The sequence below is a fragment of the Notolepis coatsorum genome, assembly GCF_963971535.1.
Source record: "Notolepis coatsorum genome assembly, chromosome: 5".
Classification (NCBI taxonomy): domain Eukaryota; kingdom Metazoa; phylum Chordata; class Actinopteri; order Aulopiformes; family Paralepididae; genus Notolepis; species Notolepis coatsorum.
The window spans coordinates 105,390,677-105,408,084 of record NC_140169.1 but is presented as its reverse complement, the minus strand read 5'-3'; the positions used below and the strand labels follow the sequence as shown (position 1 = coordinate 105,408,084).

At 44.4% G+C, this 17,408-nt stretch overlaps 1 protein-coding gene across 1 annotated transcript in view; it reads left to right on the top strand.

The window, feature by feature from the left end:
* cep128 (centrosomal protein 128) overlaps positions 1-17,408 on the top strand; it is a 116,140-nt gene that overhangs the window by 4,270 nt on the left and 94,462 nt on the right. Inside the window, exons 3-10 of the mRNA XM_084314209.1 lie at positions 502-588; positions 1,433-1,568; positions 1,851-1,990; positions 4,739-4,830; positions 7,721-7,793; positions 9,499-9,624; positions 13,703-13,783; positions 15,198-15,272. Coding sequence (XP_084170335.1) covers positions 502-588; positions 1,433-1,568; positions 1,851-1,990; positions 4,739-4,830; positions 7,721-7,793; positions 9,499-9,624; positions 13,703-13,783; positions 15,198-15,272 — 810 coding nt within the window. The remainder of the gene's footprint in view (positions 1-501; positions 589-1,432; positions 1,569-1,850; positions 1,991-4,738; positions 4,831-7,720; positions 7,794-9,498; positions 9,625-13,702; positions 13,784-15,197; positions 15,273-17,408) is intronic.

Sequence of the window (17,408 nt, the reverse complement as noted above, 5' to 3'; positions counted from 1 at the left end):
CTCCAGTCCTCCTCCCTCCAGTCTACCAGACCCCAGCCTGGACCCCAGTCCTCCCTCCAGTCTACCAGACCCCAGCCTGGACCCCAGTCCTCCCTCCAGTCTACCAGACCCCAGCCTGGATCACAGTCCTCCTCCCTCCAGTTGAGTCTACCAGACCCCAGCCTGGACTCCAGTCCTCCTCCCTCCAGTCTACCAGACCCCAGCCAGGACTCCAGTCCTCCTCCCTCCAGTCTATCAGACCCCAGCCTGGACCCCAGTCCTCCCTCCAGTCTACCAGACCCCAGCCTGGACCCCAGTCCTCCCTCCAGTCTACCAGACCCCAGCCTGGACCCCAGTCCCCCCTCCAGTCTACCAGACCCCAGCCTGGACCCCAGTCCCCCCTCCAGTCTACCAGACCCCAGCCAGGAGCCCAGTCCTCCTCCCTCCAGTCTACCAGACCCCAGCCACCAACCTCAGCCAGCCGCCAATAAAAGTTACCATCTTGTATGTTCTGTGATACAGGACACCAGCAGGAACCTAAACAGAGTTGACCGGATGCTGGGACAGTACAGGGGCCATGCAGACGACCAGGCTGAAGCCATGTCAACGGTGAGTCAGCGAGTCAGCCAGCCAGCCAGCCAACCAGCCAGTCAACCAGCCAGCCAGCCAGGCAGCCAGTCAACCAGCCAGTCAACCAGCCAGCCAGCCAGTCAACCAGCCAGCCAGCCAGCCAGGCAGCCAGCCAGCCAGCCAGCCAGTCAACCAGCCAGCCAGCCAGTCAACCAGCCAGCCAGCCAGGCAGCCAGCCAGGCAGCCAGTCAACCAGCCAGTCAACCAGCCAGCCAGCCAGTCAACCAGCCAGCCAGCCAGCCAGCCAGCCAGCCAGCCAGTCAACCAGCCAGCCAGCCAGTCAACCAGCCAGCCAGCCAGGCAGCCAGCCAGCCAGCCAGGCAGCCAGTCAACAAAGTTCCCTATTAAAACATGCCCAGTCGGGCATCTCATAGAGCAGGGTCAGGGATGTCCCCGATGAGATGCCCCATGTGTTAAAGTATTGTCATAACATTCAAAGTTAATTTCACGCACTGGTGTGTCTCGTTGTTTCTTTGTTCTACTACCACCACCACCATGACTCACTCTATACACACACACGCACGCACGCACGCACACACACATCTCAGACCTCCCTCTCAACCTTCTCCTCACTTTCCCACGTCAGTGACATTTTCTTTTACACACAACTCAACAACTCATATTTTTTTTATATTTTAGAGATGAGTGTTTTTCTTCAGTTTTTCCCCCATCTCTCTCTCTCTCTCTCTCTCTCTCTCTCTGTCTCTGTCTCTGTCTCTGTCTCTGTCTCTGTCTCTGTCTCTGTCTCTGTCTCTCTCTCTCTCTCTCTCTCTCTCTCTCTCTCTCTCTCTCTCTCTCTCTCTCTCTCTCTTTCTTCTCTTAGCTGAAGGACGACCTGGAGGAGTCCATCAGCCAGCTGCAGGCCCAGAGGCTGTGGAGGTCCAGCGGGGCAGCTCAGGGTGGCTCTGCCTCAGCCTCCACCCTGCACACCAGCGACCTGGAGCCCTGCTCTGGATCAGGTACATATACTGTACAGAAATATTTAGAGAGAGGGGAAACATTTGTATTAATGTTAAATTATGCCAGTCAGTATATCTTTATCAACTGTGCACTCCCCTCCCTCAACCTTGACCAAAGCATTATTATGGAGCTAGCTCAGTGGCCAACAGTAGAGGACTGTGGTTGTAGCTCCCGGGTATAAACGTGTGGAACTGTGTGAAGCAATGCTGAAAAGAAGCATATGTGCTCAGCGAATATAGTAAAGTAAATTCACTGGCTGGCTGTGTGTGTCTTTTTCCCAGATACCCAGCGCTTCTACCCCACCTCTCCGCTGAAGGACTACACCAGCGCAGACTCCGCTCCACACAGGAGGAGGAGCAGGAGGTCCCAGTCGGCTACAGTCCGCTTCAGGGACACTAACCCGGCGGCAGGAGACAAGAACGTAAGGGGCTCGTCGAGACCACCTGCCCTCCACTGCTCTCAAATCACTGCCTCTCACTTCTGTCATGTCATTACAGAAGACAGCCAGAAGATGGCGCATTGAATCAGCAAAAAAAAAACTTGTGTCTTTTTCGAGCATCTTGGAACATTTGTAATCATAATACGATTATTTGATTTTTATTTTTTTTTTATTTTGATTTGAAATCTTTATTTCGAACATGCAATGAATACAAACAAACAATAACAAAAAGCAAAACAACTCAATCTACATGTTCGAAAAGGAGTAGGAAGAAGTATACACTTATTTAACCCTACCCCTTTTCCACTACTCAAATGAGTGTACTATTTTAAAACATAAAAAAGAAAAGAAAAAATATATATATATATATATATATATGCAAAACAAAAAACAAAAACTATATATGTAAAACATGAAAGAAATAAAATAGAAAACAAAATAAAAATTTAAACACCCGTGAATATCAAGTCCCTTCCTCATCCCTGTACCTTGTGAACATAATTTCCTTATACATCAGTTTGAATTGTCTCATGTTTGGACATTGCTTTAGCACCACATTTAGACTGTTCCACAGTTTCACTCCACATATCGAGATGCAGTGTTTTCTCATGGTAGTGCGTACGTTTAGCACCTTTAAATTGTGTTCTCCCCTCAGATTATAACCCCCCTCCCTATCAAAGAACAATTCTTGAATGTTTCTTGGAAGTGCATGACTTTTTGCTTTATACATTAATTGTGCCGTTTTAAATTCCACAAGATCATTTAACTTCAATGTCTTTGACTCCAAAAACAATATGTTAGTGTGATCACGATAACCTGCAATGTGAACTATCCTTATGGCCCTTTTTTGGAGTATAAAAAGTGGTTGTAGTGTAGACTTATAATTGTTTCCCCAGACTACAGCACAGTAATTTAAATATGGTAAAACTAGTGAACAGTAGAGAATGTAGAGTGATTTTCTATCCAGAATGTGCTTTACTTTACTCATGACTGAAATGCTTCGTGAGAGTTTAGATTGGACATGTTTTATGTGAGGTTTCCAACAGATTTTATGGTCTATTATTACACCTAGGAATTTATTTTCATAAACTCTTTCAATAATCACATCATTTATTTTAACTTGTACCTGAGTATCCAATCTACAGTTTCTAAACAACATCATTTTAGTTTTGCTCAAGTTCAATGATAATTTGTTTCTATCAAACCATTCCTTCAATTTCTTCATTTCAGATGTGATGACCTCTAAAAGCTGCTGGACATTCTCACCAGAAAAAAAAAGATTAGTGTCATCCGCAAATAAAATAAATTTAAATATATTGGATACTTTACATATCTCGTTAATGTACAAGATGAACAGTTTTGGACCCAACACTGACCCCTGGGGGACACCACAAGCAATGTCCAAACATTCAGATTTATAATCTCTCATTGTCACAAATTGTTGTCTTTTATTTAGATAGCTTCTCACCCAGTCCAATACTACCCCCCTGATCCCATATCTCTCCAATTTCCTGATTAATATATCATGATTAATAGTATCAAATGCTTTTTTTAGGTCAATGAATACTCCAGCTACATGTTTTTTTGATCTATGGAATTTGTGATTTTTTCAATGAGTTCTATTAACGCTAGTGATGTTGACCGGTGTGTTCTGAATCCATACTGGCTATCGGTGAGTAAATTATGTTTATCAATGAATTTATCTAATCTGTTGTTGAAGAGTTTTTCTAATATTTTTGAAAACTGAGGAAGTAGAGAAACAGGCCTATAATTTGTGAAGTGGTGTTTATCTCCAGTCTTGAACAGAGGTATGACTTTTGCTATTTTAATTTTATTCGGAAATCGACCAGTTTTGAATGATAAATTGCAGATGTGCGTTTTGAAATCCCACTAATGAAATTTTTTACTATTTTCATATCTATTTCATTACTGTCTGTAGATGTTTTTGTTTTTACATTTATTAGTAGTTTCTATAATTTCATTTTCATCTACCGCTTCCAGAAACATTGAACTAGGATTTCTTTCAATATAATTGTCTTTTATGTCTTCAGGAGTCACTGGATCTGGGATTTTTCCCGCTAATTCTGGTCCAATATTTACAAAAAATGTATTAAAGTTGTTAACCACATCATCCATATTGCTAATAGTTTGATCATTTTCCATAAAATACTGAGGATAGTTTAATTGTCTTGATCCATTCCTGATAATACCATTTAATAACTTCCAAACACCTTTAATATTATATTTGTTGTTATCTAATATTCTACTATAATGATCCTTCTTACATCTTCTCATAATATTAGTCAACTTATTTTTATATTTCTTATATTTATTTTCTGCCTCTTTAGTTCTATGTTTTATAAATTCTCTATATAGTGTATTTTTCTTTTTACATGCATTCTGTAATCCCCTGGTGATCCATGGGCTGTCAATTATTATTTGAATTACGTTGACACAATATGTATATGTGTAAAATATATGGTAGGGCTGGTTGATTATGGCCAAAATCATAATCACGATAATTTTGATTGCTATTGAAATCACGATTATTCAACTGCTGTGAAGGAAGGGTGCGCTGCATTTACAACACAACACGGCTTATCTTGCATTCATGATTGTGGGAAGCAAAAATCGTAATTGAAACTCTTGCCCCCCCCCCCCCCAACCCTAGTGTCTTGTCTGTATTCAACAAGCGTAGCAGTGAATCTGAAGTCTGTCTCTCCGTCTCAGATCCACGGCGTGCACCAGTCCTTGAGGGACCTGCGCAGTGACCAGCTGAGGATGGCAGACGACCTGGACAGAGAGATCCTCAGGAGGAACAGGTGACTAGTCGGTTCCACGCCACCTGCGGTGCAACAAATACACATCTCAAAACATCCTTTGAAGTATTTGAAGTTCATTGCGTTTGAAACTACGTGGAAAGCCCACATTTGAGGGATTTCGCTCCCCTCACACGATTGCGTTTGATTGTTATAGCGCCGCTACGGAGCTGTCAAGAGAGCGTCGGTCTAATAGGATATCAGGCTGCCCCCCCCCCCCCCCCCCCCCAAGCTGTCAGTGGAGCTCCAGGTTGATGTCTATGCACCGTGGCACCAGGGTACAGCTCCAGGTTGATTTCTATGCACCGTGGCACCAGGGTACAGGTTGATCTCTATGCACCGTGGCACCAGGGTACAGGTTGATCTCTATGCACCGTGGCACCAGGGTACAGGTTGATCTCTATGCACCGTGGCACCAGGGTACAGGTTGATCTCTATGCACCGTGGCACCAGGGTACAGGTTGATCTCTATGCCCCGTGGCACCAGGGTACAGGTTGATCTCTATGCACCGTGGCACCAGGGTACAGGTTGATCTCTATGCACCGTGGCACCAGGGTACAGGTTGATCTCTATGCACCGTGGCACCAGGGTACAGGTTGATCTCTATGCACCGTGGCACCAGGGTACAGGTTGATCTCTATGCACCGTGGCACCAGGGTACAGGTTGATCTCTATGCACCGTGGCACCAGGGTACAGGTTGATCTCTATGCCCCGTGGCACCAGGGTACAGGTTGATTTCTATGCACCGTGGCACCAGGGTACAGGTTGATGTCTATGCACCGTGGCACCAGGGTACAGGTTGATCTCTATGCACCGTGGCACCAGGGTACAGGTTGAGTTCTATGCACCGTGGCACCAGGGTACAGGTTGATTTCTATGCACCGTGGCACCAGGGTACAGGTTGATCTCTATGCACCGTGGCACCAGGGTACAGGTTGATCTCTATGCACCGTGGCACCAGGGTACAGGTTGATGTCTATGCACCGTGGCACCAGGGTACAGGTTGATCTCTATGCACCGTGGCACCAGGGTACAGGTTGATCTCTATGCACCGTGGCACCAGGGTACAGGTTGATCTCTATGCACCGTGGCACCAGGGTACAGGTTGATCTCTATGCACCGTGGCACCAGGGTACAGGTTGATTTCTATGCACCGTGGCACCAGGGTACAGGTTGATCTCTATGCACCGTGGCACCAGGGTACAGGTTGATCTCTATGCACCGTGGCACCAGGGTACAGGTTGATTTCTATGCACCGTGGCACCAGGGTACAGGTTGATCTCTATGCACCGTGGCACCAGGGTACAGGTTGATTTCTATGCACCGTGGCACCAGGGTACAGGTTGATCTCTATGCACCGTGGCACCAGGGTACAGGTTGATCTCTATGCACCGTGGCACCAGGGTACAGGTTGATCTCTATGCACCGTGGCACCAGGGTACTTCTATGCCCCGTGGCACCAGGGTACAGGTTGATCTCTATGCACCGTGGCACCAGGGTACAGGTTGATCTCTATGCACCGTGGCACCAGGGTACAGGTTGATCTCTATGCACCGTGGCACCAGGGTACAGGTTGATCTCTATGCACCGTGGCACCAGGGTACAGGTTGATCTCTATGCACCGTGGCACCAGGGTACTTCCAAAACCTGTCTCATCCTCTCATGAAGTTTCTCGCAACCGAAAAATATGCGCTAAAAGAAAATTCCTCCCGTTTTAAGAATTCACAGTTTAGTCAGTATTTGTGACCACGCACCACTCTCTCCCTAATGCTGCCCATTTATGCTCCATAGACTATAAATGGGGCTCTGAATTTACGAGGCCATAACATGTTTGTGTGAGTTCTTGCCACCAAATTTTATATAGGTTTTTATAGTATTTCTAGAAGGGCTGAACCAGACTTAAAACCATTTGGGTGTAAGAGCTCACACAAACATTGTATGGCCTCGTAGAGTCAGAGCCCCATTCATTGTCTATGGAGCCGCCCCAGACTTTTCATGCGTATATAGTCTGCTTTACATTCAGGTTCACAAATACTGACCGGTACTGTCCTGGGGACACAAGAAGAACATAATGGCAATTCTTAAAACAGGTGGCATTCTCTTTTCATAACTACGGCATTGTGGGGACCATGATATCATGAAAAGACTTTGCGGCTTTGCACTGCCAGATTCAAAAGAGTTGCATGTTTAAAGTAATAACATGAGGGTAACTAAGGCAATGAAAAATGAATGATACATTACTTAGCAAAAGCCCATCTATATTGCCTCTGTATCTACCGGTATGTAGCCTTTACACAGTGAGCACTCTGACTTATTGTCCAGGTCTGTGGCCTATAATGGCCTCAGAGGAACACGGTGGGTCAAAGCCTTCCCTCAGACGTGCTGCAGTAGCCTAGCAGTGATAAAGGGCCACCATGAAAGTTTGTCATGAATGAAGGGAGCGAGTAGACCTCTCCACCCCAAGGCTTCTTCTACAGATTACAGCCCTACATAAATTCAAATCAACCATTTGCATTGAATGTTTTGTTCATCCATGATCAAATTGTTCTGAATCAAGAAATCTTTTTTTTGTTCTGTTTTAATAAAACCTCACGAGTCGCTGTCTCGTGTGCTCCAACTGCGTTTCCTAATTTCTTCACGTGTGATGCTCTAGCTTGCTCTAGCTGGCAAGCAGGCCAAGAAGATGTTGAAAAAAAAACAGCATTTAAAAGTGAATTGTATCCTCCGAGTGACATCCTTGAAAATGAAAAATAGTGCTTGGAAAAGTACTTAAAAGTCCTTGAATTTCATTTAGCAATGTCTGTGGGAACCCTGTGGGATGGCCTTTTACACTGGCTTCCACTTTACAGGTTTGCTTCAATCTACTAATCAGGATTTGTCTGGTATTGTAGGACTGAAATTGACACCAGGCGAGCCATGGAGAATCTCTCGGGTCACCTGACGACTCCTGAGAGACCGGACCCAGTGAGTTTCATCCGGCTTGTTAGTGTGCTAGCTGTGTGGATGGTGTCGTTAGACAAGTCTTACGTTTTGACCATAGTCACATGATGGTGGCCATTTTGCTCTTAATTAATTATATTGTTTACACTGCCTTTTTATTCTATTTAAATGTTTACTTCTCCACTGTACTATAATTCTGTGACCTGTACCTGTATGTCTTCTACTACCTGTACCCCCCCTCCCCCATGCTGCTATGATACAGAATTTCCCCAAGGGGATCAATAAAGGATTATCTTATCTTATTTTATGTAATGCTCAGGTTGGAATTCCAAGGGAATCCAAGAACTCTCAACCTGAGCATTACATAAAAGCAAAATGGCGGCTGTGTGAATATGGCCGATGCTGTTGAGTGTAAAGACATCCTGACTGACGTCCTGCTGAGTGACACATGCTGAGTGTGTGCTGTGTTAGTTACTGCTGTTATCTTTCTAGCGTTAACGTTCCTCAGGCACATCACTGTACCATAGTTATGGACAGACTGGACAGACGTACAGTTCTCGCAACACACGTTATATTTGATCTTCTCTGGTTCCTTCCCATGCACATAGAAAAAAGGCTGGGAAAATGTAACTTTTAGCATTTCCACACCTTTAAAATGTTTTAAATTGCATTACAATGTCAGGGGTTAGTATTTCTGTTCAGTTCCAATTAGGGATGTTCGATATTGGCTTTTTTACCTATACCGATATTGTCCAACTCTTAATTTCCGATACCGATATCAACCGATACCGATATATGCACGGTTTCCCCCCCCAAAAAACGGAATCATTTCAGGTAATTAACATTACATATCTCTTGTCGTGGAATGAACACAACATTATGCATACTTTTGACAATAAATAAAATCAGAATTAGTTCTTACTTGCTTGCCTGGGTAAATAAAGGTTAAATAAATGTAAAAAAAAAAAAAAAAATCTTTTTTTAAACCGATACCAATAATTTCCGATATCACATTTTAATGCCAATATCGGCCGATAATATCGGACATCCCTAGTTCCAATACACTGACTATAATCTGACTACACAAGTTATGTAGTTGTGGACTCACTGTCATTTGAGATGGTAGTGATATGTGTGGCCTTAGCCTAGTGGTCACATCGCCCTGCTTCTTTTCATTCATACACATACCTATTGATACTGTTCCCACCATGGGGAAGATGTTGAAATGTGAAATAGTTTGTAAATAGAAGATATATATACAGTATAAGCACCAACAGGAGGTTATATCTGTTGTTGCTTTCCTATTGCATGGCGATGCGATTGTTCCCCTTGTTTATTAATTAGGAATTCCTTCCTTATTGTTTTCTTCTAATTAGGATCCCCATTAGCTGCCAATCTGATAACCGCTAGTCTCCCGGAGGTCCTTATTGGACAAATCCTCACTTGTTGCTCCCGCCCTACCCGTTTCTTTCTTTCTTTCTTTCTTTCTTTCTTTCTTTCTTTCTTTCTTTTTCTTTCTTTCTTTCTTTCTTTCTTTCTTTCTTTCTTTCTTTCTTTCTTTCTTTCTTTCTTTCTTTCTTTCTTTCTTTCTTTCTTTCTTTCTTTCTTTCTTTTTCTTTCTTTCTTTCTCTCTTTTCTTTTCTCTCTTTTCTTTTCTCTCTTTTCTTTTCTCTCTTTTCTTTTCTCTCTTTCTTTTCTCTCTTTCTTCTCACTGTGTGGTTGTCTGCAGGTGACGTCTCGTGTGGAGCGGCGCCTGCAGGAGCTGGAGAGGGAGCTGCACGGCGGGCGACAGAGCAGCACGGAGAGGGGGAGACAGCCTGAGCAGCGGGCGGCCATGTCTGATGAGCTGCAGGAGGTGATGCTCTCTCTCTCTCTCTCTCTCTCTCTATCTCTCTCTCTCTCTCTCTCTCTCTCTCCTCTCTCCTCTCTCCTCTCTCTCACTCTCACTCTCACTCTCACTCTCACTCTCACTCTCACTCTCACTCTCACTCTCACTCTCTCTCTCTCTCTCTCTCTCATATCCCTCCCTCCTACTTTTTCAACTCACTAAAAGTTTCTGAACGCCCACGTCTGCCCCACTTCTGAATGAAAATGCATTTATTTAAACGGATGTTAAAAATACACACAGGATTTAAAACCCAATTGGGCCACAACCATCACATGCATTGCATTGTTTGAGGAATTATCACATAATAAAGTCAAAGACCTATTTCCATTGTGGTCCTCGTCTGTCACAGCAATAGTCGGCACAGGTAGGTCTCAGCAAGGTGCAGAAAACACATTAAAACAAAATTTCATTCCAATAAACACATCCACCACCGCAAACGCTTTAAAGCGGTATTGCCCGCCATGCTTTGACCGCCAGACCTCGCTGTACTATTGAGATCAATATTTCATTTCATCGCCATGGCATTCATAATTCATATATACACCCGCGACGCTACAGCTGGACCCTAAAGGTGAAGGCAACGATGGCTCAATACCGCCGCCTGGTGGATGGTCGGGCGAGTTACACTCGCTTACAGGATATGGCTGCTGTGCGTCGATTAAATTCATCCGGCCGTCAGATATTGTTGCAAGGCTCCCGACAGACACAATGTACATAATGGATCGCTTTCTAAACTTAATAATCGATATGATTTTGGCGTTTATTGCAACATACAAACCGGAAATGGACCTAGGCGATCGACGTCCTATACTTGGGATCTTTCACCGCCAGTCTCTTTGACGCACGGTAAGAGGACACTAACGTTATTTCCAGCCCAATTGTACATTTCTTTATTTACAAACCATCTGATCAATAAATCAACCCATACTACATAAAGCAGTTGGTGACGATCAAGGAATTATAAACGACCCCCCCCCCCCCTTTCCTTCACGCATGATGAAGAATAACTATACGGATCATGTACATTTGAATTTTTTAATATAGCGTGTCTAGGGAAGAAACGGCAATCGATAATCTATATATGCGTTTAGGCCTATAACTCACGTTCTAGGAATTACTGCAGAAAACGATAAAAACATATTTATATTCTAGACCGTATTTTTGTATGAATGAAAAAGTATAACGTTCCCACATCCTGAACGATAGATAATCGATGTTGAATGGGCCATAGTAATGTCAATATAGCTATAATATTTAAAAAGTTATAGCCCTGCAAAGAAGGTGAGCCACTCCATAGACTTATAGCGCTGGCAGAGAGGGGCATTAGATGGGTACAATGCTCGGCAGGCAATGTGTTAAGATAAAAAATACATAAAACTCTTACAATATAAAACGACACATATACAAAATAAACTGCTTCAGTTTAAAATTGTCAGGCGGCTAGGCAACCATCCCTTCACTGCTCTTTTAAAATGCCTGATCGTGACAATTTCTTTGATCTGAGATGGTAGCTGGTTCCATTGTAAAGCTGCTGAATACTGAAAGATATTTTCCCCAGCCTCACTCTTAATCCTACAGGGGACAATATCCGTTCCACTTGCTCTGGTGGCATAGCCATGAGTCTCCCTGACACGTTTAAAATAAGCTATTAAAATTTAAATACTTTGGATCGGAACTGTTCACATTATTATTAATTATATTATCATATTTTCCCTGCCTGTACCTCCCCTCCCCCAAGTCAAGTCAATTTTATTTGTATAGCACATTTCCAGGCAGCGGCAGCTGGCACCAAAGTGCTTCACAGGCAGGTTGATAAAAACAAAATAATATGATGCAAGATATAAGATTAAAAACACAGTAAAGCAATGAAAGTAATAAAAACAGGTAGGACACAGTAAAACAAAGAGGATAGAAGGGCCAGGGGTCTAGTGGTGATTAAGTGGGGGGGGGTGGCTAAGGAGAACAGGTAGGTTTTTAAAAGTGATTTAAAAGCCTGCACGGTCTGGGCGGCCCGTATGCTGAGGGGGAGGCTGTTCCACAATCTAGGGCGCTGCGGTGGAGAAGGCTCTGTCTCCCCTAGTCTTCAGCCTAGTTCTAGGCACCACCAATAGCAGCTGGTCAGCTGATCTGAGGGATCGGTGGGGGGTGTGGCGGTGCAAGAGCTCGGATAGATAGGGAGGAGCCGTGCCATTTAGTGATTTAAAAACATTTAGGGCTAATTTAAAATCTATTCTAAAATGAACAGGTAGCCAGTGTAGCGAGGCCAGAATTGGGCTGATGTGCTCGTGTTTTTTTGTTTTGGTAGGAGGCGCGCGGCTGCGTTCTGCACCAGTTGTAGGCGGCGAAGCAGGGATTTGTCGATGCCTGTGTAGAGGGCATTGCAGTAGTCGAGGCGAGTGGTGACAAAGGCATGTATCACCGTCTCTAGGTTACTTTGGGAGAGGTACGCCAGGAGTCTGTGTTGCCTGCACTTCTCCAAGGGGATTAATAAAGGAACACTTGACTATAGGTTGTGACTCTGCAAAAGTAGATATTTTCCTAATATTGGCCGGGATTCTTCTTTTGTCGTTTTTTATGAGTTTCAAGTTCGCAATAGTAAGCAAATAGCATTTCCATGACTTTCCATGCATTTGTACCTACTGCATATTAAACATCCAGAGTTATTAAGACAAATGAAAGTAGATGTGATACAGTTAGAGGAAACAACATTTCTTCTAACCTCCTCAGAATAGGACATTCAATGATGTTGTCAGGTTGTATTTTCCTTATTTTGAGATCTCATAACTCATAAAAATATCCCATAAAAAAATAAAAAAAATAATATATATATATAGTATATATAAATAAAAAAGTGGATATTGTCTACTTTTGCAGAATTGCAAGTGCAACCTAAAGTCAGTTTCAATGATATTCTCTTATTTCCCCAACTCCTGCAGTTTGGTTAGTGAGCCACAAGGGAGCACTGTTTAGCCATATTTCAATCTCCTAACTTGGAGAGAAAAAGAGAGGGACCCATCACACAGTCACACTCTGTCTGTGCAGCTACTGATTCATTTGCATCCCTCTCCACTGCAGTGCCCTAATGAGACGCCCGCGGGGCTGGGGGTGAAAATGGAAAGAATGCATCTGTCCCAAATTTAAGCGTAAATAAGTAAGCGCTGTGGGTGGGGGTGGGGGGTGAAATAATCTCTTTCACGACCAAAGAGCAGGGGTGAGCGAGAGCGACAGTGCTGTATTCACTCCCCCGCCGGTCCGACTGCGATGTGAATGAAATTGATGATGAGTCACGCGGGTGGATGTTTGTGCTAGCAGCTGAGTAATTCATCACTACACCATGAGCCGAGGGAGGGAGGCGTGGGGGGGGGGAGGGTCATGCCAGGACGCTCTGGTCTCCCTGTGCCAAGCAAGACAAGATGGATGCTAGCTCAACATGTCTCCTAGTGTCCTATATCGGAGCAACTCTTTGCTCGAACTGCTTCATATGTCATATTGTTGCACCTTTTTGGCACGTGTGCGAGCAGCGTGATTTCTTTATTATTATTCATAACCAGGAATGGAGTTTAAGTGTTACAGGTAATAGCCTGACTGCGTGCTGTCTCTTAGTAACCCCCCCCCCCCCCCTATTGCAAATTCAACTCAAGTCGAGTTTGTTTGTGTATAACCCCCATTATCATGACAAATCTATCTCGAACCCTCTTTTCTTGATCCTCCAATCACAACTGTTGCTACCCTCGGACCAGCCCTCTTTTCTTGATCCCAATCACAACTGTTGCCTCCCATGTTTGTCCGAGGGTAGCAACAGTGAGTGGAGGATCAAGAAAAGAGGGCAGAGTTTGTGATAGGGCCATTACATGTCTCAACGGGCTTCATGGGGACCACATACGATGGAACAAGAAAACTTCTGGCTACAGTCAGGGTAATCTTTGGATCATGCAGAGAATTCTTATGAGCAATGAACAACAAAATACTCGCCACAGGCTAGCGATGTACAGAATGCATCCCGGTTCATATCCCAATAAACAGTGTCTTTGTTTGTGTCCTCTAGGCTCTGGGGAGACACCAGGCCCAAGAGAGAGAGGAGGCCTTCAACACCAGACTTCTGAAATCGGAGAGTGCGAAGATCAAGGTGTGTTTTGCTCTCTGGTCCCCCAGAGAGCTTAGGCTACGGCTACATTGATCCATCATTGAGCGGATAGACATTTGATGGAAGGTATTACTGTCGGTTTGTTTATTTTAAAATGAGAACCTAGCGTAATCGTTTCCTTTGCAGAAACAACAGCTTTGCGGATGGTAACGTATCTGTCAGTTCCAAAAGTTCACCCCCTCTTCACATGCACGCACGCACGCACGCACACACACACACACACACACATACACACACATACACACACATACACACACACACACACACACACACACACACACACACACACACACACACACACTTTTTCTTTTTTGTATTATCTTTTCCCCCCTCCTTTTTCCGTTTTTCTCCCATCCCAATGTTAGTCGTTATGCCAATTCCCAATCCCTTTCCTGGTCGTTGCGCACTCTACCCCCTACCGTCGGTCTGGGAGGGCAGAGACTATCACATGCTTCCTCCGACACATGTGTAACCAGCCCACCGCTTCTTTTCACCTGGCAGCGCGGACTCTCACTGGGGGAGTGTAACGTGTGGAAGGGTCACACTACCTCCCCCAGATCCTTCCCTCGCTGTGCAGGCGCCCCGACCGAACTGTAGGAGTAGCTGTTTACAACGACCAGGACCCACCCACCGGCTTTCCCACCCGCTGACACTGCCAATTGTGTCAGTATGACGGCCGGCCAAGCCGGAGGTACCACAGCTGGATTCGATCCCACTGTCTCTGCGGTGGTAGACAGACGCTTAGTCCGCTGCGCTACCCGGCCGCCCCGTGATATCAGTATTTTAACCCTTTCGCTACCACACTACAGAAGGTTAACCTTTCACTACCCCACTCCAGACGGTGGCAGTGAAATGGTTAACTTTCTGTATTGTCGCAGTGAAAGGGTTAACCCTTTGGTAGCGAAAGAGATCGCGTGAATGCAGTGTTACTATTTAGAGATATAGTTTGAGATTTTCCAAAGCAGCAGAGGCTCCCTTATCAGAGAGTCGTGGGCTTGCGTCCAAAAAAAAAGTAGACATAATTACGGTCTCTTGTTTTTTTTCCGGGGTCGTTGTGAAATCAGCAGCAGAGACTTGCCATTTTGCCATTTAAACCGTTAGCGGCGCTGCTGCAAATCACTCGGGCACAAAACCATTTCACAGAAAATCCCATACAGCAAATTGCAAACAGTTCCACAGCTGTGGCTCAACCTCATGTAACTGTTTAAATGACATTGTGGTTTTCCAGAGAAATGTACCATTTGAGTTGCATGCACATTGCATTATAGCACTATCTCCAGGTTACCCTCGTAAACATGTTGTGGTTCTGAATCTGATATCCCTAAAACGTGCTCATAGGGTGTATTGAATGTTTTGACATGGTTCTTACTGTGTGTGTTTGTAATGTGTCCTTCAGATAGAGCAGGAGCTGGAGAGAGCCAGGAGGATGCTGGAGCAGTCAGAGGGAAGCAAAGATTCCCTCCAGCAACAGGTGCTGTTATATAGGGGCGTAGAATGAGAATCTGTATATAGAATTGCATGCAGGTGTGCCAGTGAGTGCCCTATGGCTGGGAGGAGAGTAGGCAAGGCAGCATCATGATAGCACGTTGAATGAAAATGGTCCCAAACCAAATACAAGTTAGGAAGCTTGTTGTACAATATGCCTTCTCTGTATTAATATAATTAAAGGGATAGTTCAGATTTTTTGGAACCCCAGCCTTTTGCTACTTACCAATGATGATGTTGATCGGTGGAGTAATTTTCTCAGCAGAGTCTTCCTCATACTAGCTCTGGCTAGTTGGCCACAAACCAATGCAAAGTCAATGGGGTCAAGCTCCTGTGTGTACAAGCTGACTGAGGCTCACGATTGGCGGGCTATAACAAGTTGACTAGTTTTTGGCGCAGAAACTTTATTTGGAAAACATCATTTCTTTTCATAAAACATTTTCTATATTCACAAAAGTTACCAACAAGGATAATAGTAAACAAATAATCTTATAATAATAATAACAAATAATACGCTTGTGATCGTATTGTATCTTATTGTATCACGGGACCCCTATTAGCAACCACTGACGATACAGTCTTCCCTTAGTCGCCTTGCCCCATAACTGGGTAACGAGTATGTTTGCTTACCAATAATTCTATTTTGATACTTGACATTTTTATAAACTTCTTTGGTACCTTTTCACACACATTGTATACAGGTATATATATATATATATATATACACGTATTCGTTTATTTTTACCATTATTTCACCAGGCAAGTTGAATAAGAACACACTTTTATTGACAGCAACTGGGGTAGTATTTACACAGACAGTACTCACACCTGGGAGGATTGAACTGTTTACCACTGAGCAGTTTCTTCTGGAGGCTCAATGCTGAAGCCCAGCAGTTTCTTCTGGAGGCTCAGTGCTGAAGCCCAGCAGTTTCTTCTGGAGGCTCAGTGCTAAAGTACAGCAGTTCTTCTGGAGGCTCAGTGCTAAAGTACAGCAGTTTCTTCTGGAGGCTCAGTGCTGAAGCCCAGCAGTTTCTTCTGGAGGCTCAGTGCTAAAGTACAGCAGTTTCTTCTGGAGGCTCAGTGCTAAAGTACAGCAGTTTCTTCTGGAGGCTCAGTGCTAAAGTACAGCAGTTTCTTCTGGAGGCTCAGTGCTAAAGTACAGCAGTTTCTTCTGGAGGCTCAGTGCTGAAGCCCAGCAGTTTCTTCTGGAGGCTCAGTGCTTTGCTGAAGCCTATCACAGGGTTCGCACAAGGTCCTTGAAGTGCTTAAAGTGCTTGATTTTTGTCAGAAAAAAGTCTAGGCCTGGCATTCCTTGAAAACAGCTATTTCTTTTAACAAGGTGCTTAAAATTCCTTGAAATTCAAATCAACCATTTGCATTGAAAGTTTTGTTCATCCATGATAAAATAGTTCTGAATCAAGAAATATATATTTTTTAATCTAAAGTGTAACTAATTGTCGGAAATTGGGTTTAAGCCATAAATATAGGAACTGATTTTCTTTTAAAACAGCATTTTAAACTCCCTTTGGGTGCCACGCCTCTTCCGGGAAGTCATTGCCTCATGCCACCCATTAACCAAATGTAATGGGTCACCTTGTTTGTAGGGCTATAACCATATTCTATATTATAGCTTTTTTTTATCCACTTTTTCTCCCATTTTCTATACTTTTTCTCCCATCCCAATTTCGTATCATCCAATTCAACCCTCCCCTGTCACGAACGCTGTTTCTTGCCTCCCACAAGCCGGCTGCAATGTGGACTAAGTCATACATAGCACAAGTCCCCTCCGGTACTTGAGGTAACAGCAGTCGCATCTTTTCACCTGCGCAGCTCGATCTCTCAGTGGCGAGGAGTAACGCGTGGGAGGCTCACGCTGCCCCCGACACTTCCTGATTCTACTGCGCAGGCGCACCAACTGACCTGTAGGAGTCGCTGTCCACAACGCCCGATCCCCACCCATCAGTTTCCCACCCCCTAATACGGCCAATGTGTATTAGTATGAATGACCAGCTAAACTGAAAGCAATGTGGAGCGCTGGGCTCGAACAGGCGAGCCCAGCGTCTCCGAATTCGTGGCGAGCGCCTTGCCCACTACGCCACGTAGCCGCCCCAATTCTATATTA